We start from the raw sequence: 6,518 nt of genomic DNA, 5'->3' as shown, positions 1-6,518 counted from the left end.
GGTTTAGGAGTGCAGCGGCTCTAGAGACGGTCCCCCCCCCCCGCTCCTCTCTCCCGTCCCCACCCCAAACCCTTCACCTAGGAGCTGCCAAACATCTGGATCAAGCTGAGCACTAGGAGGGGTCGAATTGCTACCAGTAAGGCGCTGTTTTACATTTTTTTCCCGACCTCCTGCTCACATCCGTAAAGCCCACTGAACTGTTTTACTACACTTTTTATGAGAACAAGACATTTTGTAGGAAGATGGTGGCAGAAAAAGAGACCCTCAGCTTAAACAAATGCCCAGACAAGACGCCGAAGAGGACCAAACTGCTGGCACAACAGCCACTCCTCGTGCACCAGCCTCACTCCTTGGTTTCTGAGGGCTTCACAGTCAAAGCTATGATGAAAAATTCAGTCGTAAGTGATCTTCTTCAATTGAAAGCACTCGCTACAAATCAGGGGACACGAAATTGTAGAGTTGACCAGTTCTAGAATGAATTCCAAGCCCATGTCCCGGGTAATGTTTGCCAAAAGTGGCCATGTCTCTTGGCCACTAACAGACTTGTATGGTCAGCCTCAATTAGAAAGCCGCTTGGGCAAGAAATATTCCCTACCCATTTATAACCGTCTTCCTGACAACCTATGATTTCTAGATTACTCTGAAGGTATTTACATGAGGAAAAAAAGATTCTCTTTCCTTATGGATGCCCAAACTATCCCAGCAGAAGTCTTATAAAATAGTTCTCAGCAGCCTCTTGCATGAAATTAACATGAGTTGATTAAAAAAGAAATTACCACAAACTCATTAAATAATCTACAATAATAAGTTTATTGTACTAGGACATTTTAGAATGTCTTAGAATTTCCATAACATTTTTATAAAAGGATTTCAGCCTGTTAGTGTACTGAAGGAAACAATGTGCTGCCTGTTTCCTGAATTGTTTTAAAGTACATTTCAAATAATCTAAGCTTTAGCTCTAGTATGTCTAGACCTAAATCTCTAGACAACTCAGAGTTCATTATTTAGATGACAAAAATAAAATATTCTCATTGCCATTAGGAAAAAAAAATTTCATTTCACAACAAATGGCTATATGCATAATATTTTTCAAACCTTACTATTTGTTAAATAGCTTTGAATCTGATGCACCAAGCCAGATGTTGTACTGCACTGGCACCTGTCTGGGAATGAGACCTGGAATAACAAATGCAGCTTTCAAATTTGTATCATTTACACCTTAGGATGATTTGACTTATTATATCACTATTTATTTTGTTCAATGAATAGTGTTCTTTTCCAGCACAGTATTATTTTTTATTTGTATGTTTCAAATCTAAAAATACTCTCTTCCTAACCCATATTCTAAAAAAAAAAATCTGTGAATGAAGATTACCTAGTCCAGAATTTACTACGTGTATTTTGCCTGTGTCGTTAATTTACAGTATTTAATTTATGGGGCTGGAGGGCCTCCAGGTGAGCTCAGTTGTTTAAGTGCCTGCTCATGCAAATGTAGTCAGGCACAGGGGACCACAGTACAACCCCCAGCTCCACATGCCTTACCAGACTCACCTTTAAGGCAGCCTGAGCCAGTTCCCCTCAAAAACAAAAAACCAAACAATTGGGGGCTGGAGTGGTAGCTCAGTGGTATAAGCACCTGCTTGGCAATCGCAAGGTCCTGAATACAGTCCCCAGTACCAAAATAAGTTTCATGCCAAACTACTTAAAATATCTACAGGTAAATTAAAAATTACTGCTTATGGTAGTTGCAGCCTTTCTCATTTTAAATCTATCATTTCAAACCTGTTCACTTAGAACATATAGAAATATACCCTAAGATATATACAAATTCAAGATATTTCATTGACAATACTGTAAGGGTACAAATAAACAAAATTGTTTATCAACAGATTTGGTCTGACAGACTGAAAGTAGAAATTCTTATTTAAGCAAATTATTTGCAAAATAATGATGAACATAAACAGATAGTTTTTGAAATCCCAACTATAAATGTTTTTTAGACATGGTTCACTTCATAAAACTTTGTTGCCTTTTTTTTATTATTATTTTTTAATTTTAAGGGCCTCCACCTCCCTTGTGCTGATGATTGAACCAAAGGTCTTGTGCATGCTAAGCAAGCACTCTACCACGGAGCTACATCTGCAGCCCTGCCTTTTGTATAAAAATAAGTAATCATGAAAGCCCTGGAATTAGTGAATAATAATTTAAATTCATGTTGTTATAATGTTTTCCTAGGGGCCTGGAAGATGGCTCAATGGAATAAGTACTTCCCTGGCAAGCACAAGGGCCCAAGTTCAATCCCCAGTTTTGCAAAACAAAAAAAGAAAAAAAAGTTTTCCTATATAGAATGAAAGGCAATACATAATTTGAGAGTTTTGTCTATTTTCCTCTGATAGCCCCTACCTCATACCTGTCTTACATGGAAAAGGACTACAAAAGCTATGTAGTTCCAATCCCGCATAATCTCCAATATCTACTTTAGGCAGGGGGAGAGAAAAATCAGTATCCTGCAAGAAGGAGGTAAGATAGGTCAGTGGCACGAGCGCCTTCCTCAGTTTGAAAGGAGAGAAAGACAGACAGACAGACAGACAGACAGAGACAAGAGAGAGAGAGAGACAGAGACAGAGACAGAGAGACAGACAGAGACAGAGAGACAGACAGAGACAGAGAGACAGAGAGAGAGAGCACATGAGCACAGCTTCATTGTGAAGGCATATCCCAGAAGTTTCCCTTATCACTTCTGCTTGAATCTATTGCCAAAACTTAGGTTATGGCCACAACCGGTTCCCAGAACAGCCAGGAACGTAGTCTGTAACTAACAGTTCTGTGTCTAGTTAGAGCAGAGTGTTTTATTCTTGTAGTAAAGGGAAGTAGGGGCATTGGGAATAATCAGAAGTGCCTGCCAACAATGCTAAATATGCTATATCGTAAGTGTAGAAAAGGAGAGGAAAAGTAAAATGATCTTAGTACAAATAGTACAAACCTATGATTAGGCTTGCAAATATTTATTCAATCCAGGGAAAGGAACCAAGTGACAAAAATATGATACAGAGCCTTATTAATTTTTTTAGGTGTGTATAATATCCAAACGAATCTCTAGACTCTACTCACCAACCTATCATCATTACTATTACATTCATTTTTCCTCTACAAAGTTGCAGTCATCACTATTCAAAGTTTTTTAAACTCTGCAACTCATAAAAAATAATAATTCTGCCATGGTGCCAGCAGAGCCTTCTCCAATCTAATCTAGTCTATGTTTTTAATTTCACCTTCCACTGTTCTTGTTTTCTTTGGCCAACCTAAACCCAGGAAACAAACTATAAATCTTCCTGTTTATGATTTTCTTAGTTTCCTCTACTTGAATGACATTTTTATTTGTATAAACACATTTATTCTATCATTAGGTAGCAAATATGTACTGATCACTGGCTATGTGCCAAGCACCATTCTAAGTGCTAATTTAACAGTAAGAGAAAGCACACATGCTGTGAAGAATCTTGTATTTTTGTGTCCAGCAAAACACCAGATACTTTGAGAAGACTTCCTTAATTCTGCTCTCTATAACCCAAGATGGAAAGTTACCTTTTTGTCACTGTCCTTTGTTTTGTATTATGCTTATTTTTGCTTATATTTTTTCTCCATCTGAAGAGAACAAAAATCTATTTCTGGTTCATATTTATATTTTAGCTGGAACCAACTGTACTTAGTAAACATTTAGTGAATGAAGAAAAGCAGTTCAACCCTTTCTTCTTATCATCTGCCTTTTTCTGGTTGCAGTATCTCACTTATAGTTTGTAATTTTTTTGACCACTCATGCCAGTTTAGCACCCGAAATATCCAATTTCTGCTAGATCATGGCATTCCTTGCTTCAGACCCTTAGATGGCTCCTTTCACTCAAAATAAAAACTCAAATTCTTACTGTCCTGAAGACCTGAAGTGATTTGGCTACTGTTTTTAGATATGCATATTAGAACTTTCTCCATCACTTGTCCAGTACCACCCATGGTGTCTTCCTTGATGTTCCTTATTATATCACGTGGCTACCTCTGATTTACCCTTCCAGTCCTCCCAGCCTGAAAGCCTTGCATCACCATCTCTTGATGCTTCAAATGTCTGTTTAAAAAAACTATTTTTCAGGGAGTCCTACAGAAACACCCTATTACAATTTCAGCATCCTAATAATCCCCACCACTCATGCTCCAGGACTCCCATCTTTCTTCTCTGATATTTAATTGAACCTGTGTTTTCTTCTAGAAAGTAAACTTCTTGAATCCTGGGAATTTAACTGTTGCATCTCTAGCTCTGGAAAAATTTCTGGAACTTATCATGTGCTGTTTTTCTTGTTTTGGTCAAATAAATTGTTGAATGACTTGTGTTCTACTGTAATTAGTTAAATAACACCTTGGAGGCTAAATGCAAATGATGTTGCATAAATATTAAATTTCAAAATGCAAATAATTTACAGATAGTTATACAATAGTTTCATTGTTTTATAAAAGTTATATGTGTTCATTGTAAGAAGTTAGACTGGTTTGGCTCAGGAAAGCTTTACCCTCTCTGTTTTTATGAGGAAAACATTAGTCTTCATTTCCCTAGTCTCATAATTTCAGTGTTTCTGTTAAAAGGGTTGCTTTCACTTTAAATCATTTTGATTTAGGAAGTAAAGTAGGAATTTTATCTTCCCAAATGGCCAGAAAGTTGCGTGCTCCTTTATATTTAATTTAGGAATTCTACTGAAATTAAATGATTCATCAGTGCTATATATCTATATCAAAGTAGTAAATTGATAATTAATATCATATGTCAGAACTTTAATATACAGCCAATCCTATGAAAAGACAGGCAGACTGTGTTTTCCACTTACCATATACATCTAGGACATTTTTATATTATCATAAATGCCAGAATGGGGAAAGGAACCTAGAGTTCTTGTGTTTTTCTTGTGAGAATTGTCCTTACTTGAAAACATTTATAAAGTAAAATGTGAGAATTTTGGGTGAGAATTGTCCTTACTTGAAAACATTTTTAACACTTTATCTGATGCGTTATATAGATACATAAAATGCTTGTATACTAAGTGAATCATGGTTGTGAAGTCAAACTTGTGTCCACCAGCATCCTAATCAGGACATACCAACACCATAGAACCTCTATCTGTCGTTCTCCGCCCTGTTCACCCACTCGGCTCACTTTATCCTGCTTTCTAGCTACAAGTTCAGTTATTTTTTTTTGTCCTGTTTCTTTCATCAAAATGATGTTTATGAGATTCTCCCACATTATTGCATATATTTGTACTTGTAAATAACCTGTTATCTTATTTCTGAACTGCATTTTTATATGTGAGTGTACCAATATGTTTGTTCCTCCCTAATGACTATTTGTGTGATTTCTGATTTAGGACTGTTATAAACAGTGTTCTGAGGGCACAGATATAAATGTCTGAGAATATGTATGTTAGAAATAGAATTGTAGGGCCCCAAGTTATGCATATAATGGGCTCTTAGTAAATATAAAATTGATTTTTCAAATTCAAATTTTATCTGGCTTTACATGAGAGTGCTACTTACACTATTGTATCACCAATATTATTTTGCTTGTTTGGTATTTTAAGTACTCCAATGAGTATATGACGTTACTACCTTGTGGATATCATATGAATTTTTATTGTGACTAATGAGGTTTGAGACATTCTTATATATTTGCTGATTTTGCAGTAATTCATATAATAAGCATATTTGAATATGCTCTTCAATAAAGTATCTTTCTGTATTTTAGCTTTTTATCTTAGATTTGACATATTTATGTGTGGTACTTTTTCATATTCTATTTGAAATAATATGTGGCATTAGTCAAATACATGTATTACAAGTAGTTTTTTCCACTCTGTGTTTCTTTTTCATTCCCTATAATGATTTTTACCTCTCTCTTTTAAAAATGCATACATTGTGAAGATAAAATGATTGCGTCAAACATAGTATTTATATATTTATTTAAAATGTGTCCCTCAACCAATTTCAACTGATTCACAATGAAGTACATAGACATTAAGTTACAAGACTTTGAAATCAAATTGGAGTGATCAGAAACAAAATAGGGCAAATAATAGTGAAATAATGAAATAAAATACAGTGAAAGTAAAAAGTCTAGGCTGAAGAATAGGAGAATTGATTTTGTCATTTATGAGGGTCAGTATATTCATTGATTGATGTTCAGATTTAATTCTGAGCTTCTTGATATCTGATGTTGAAAGGAGAGCATTTTATACTTCTCTTTATCACAAAAGAAGCCTGTCCATCCTATAGGGAATTGAAGCTTTCTCTACCATGAATTCTCAGAGAAATTTATCATGCAGCATTTTAAATACATGCAACACACTATATGTTTTCACTTCTTACAGAAAACACAGTAGAAAATTTTGTCCATGAGAGATTTCTGTGAGGGTCAAGTACATGATATTAAAATTTATCTTGATGAATTGGATTTAGCATAAGACTACATTGGTAATTATATATAT

At 35.3% G+C, this 6,518-nt stretch overlaps 1 protein-coding gene across 1 annotated transcript in view; it reads left to right on the top strand.

The window, feature by feature from the left end:
• The first annotated feature begins 15 nt into the window (after nucleotides 1-15).
• The window catches only part of Pacrg (parkin coregulated), a 539,156-nt gene continuing 532,653 nt past the window's right edge, over nucleotides 16-6,518 (top strand). The window contains exon 1 of the mRNA XM_004639430.2: nucleotides 16-398. Coding sequence (XP_004639487.1) covers nucleotides 243-398 — 156 coding nt within the window. The 5' untranslated portion in view covers nucleotides 16-242. The remainder of the gene's footprint in view (nucleotides 399-6,518) is intronic.

Source organism: Octodon degus, unplaced genomic scaffold, assembly GCF_000260255.1.
Source record: "Octodon degus isolate 3935 unplaced genomic scaffold, OctDeg1.0 scaffold00112, whole genome shotgun sequence".
NCBI lineage: Eukaryota > Metazoa > Chordata > Mammalia > Rodentia > Octodontidae > Octodon > Octodon degus.
This window is presented reverse-complemented; position numbering and strand designations above follow the sequence as displayed.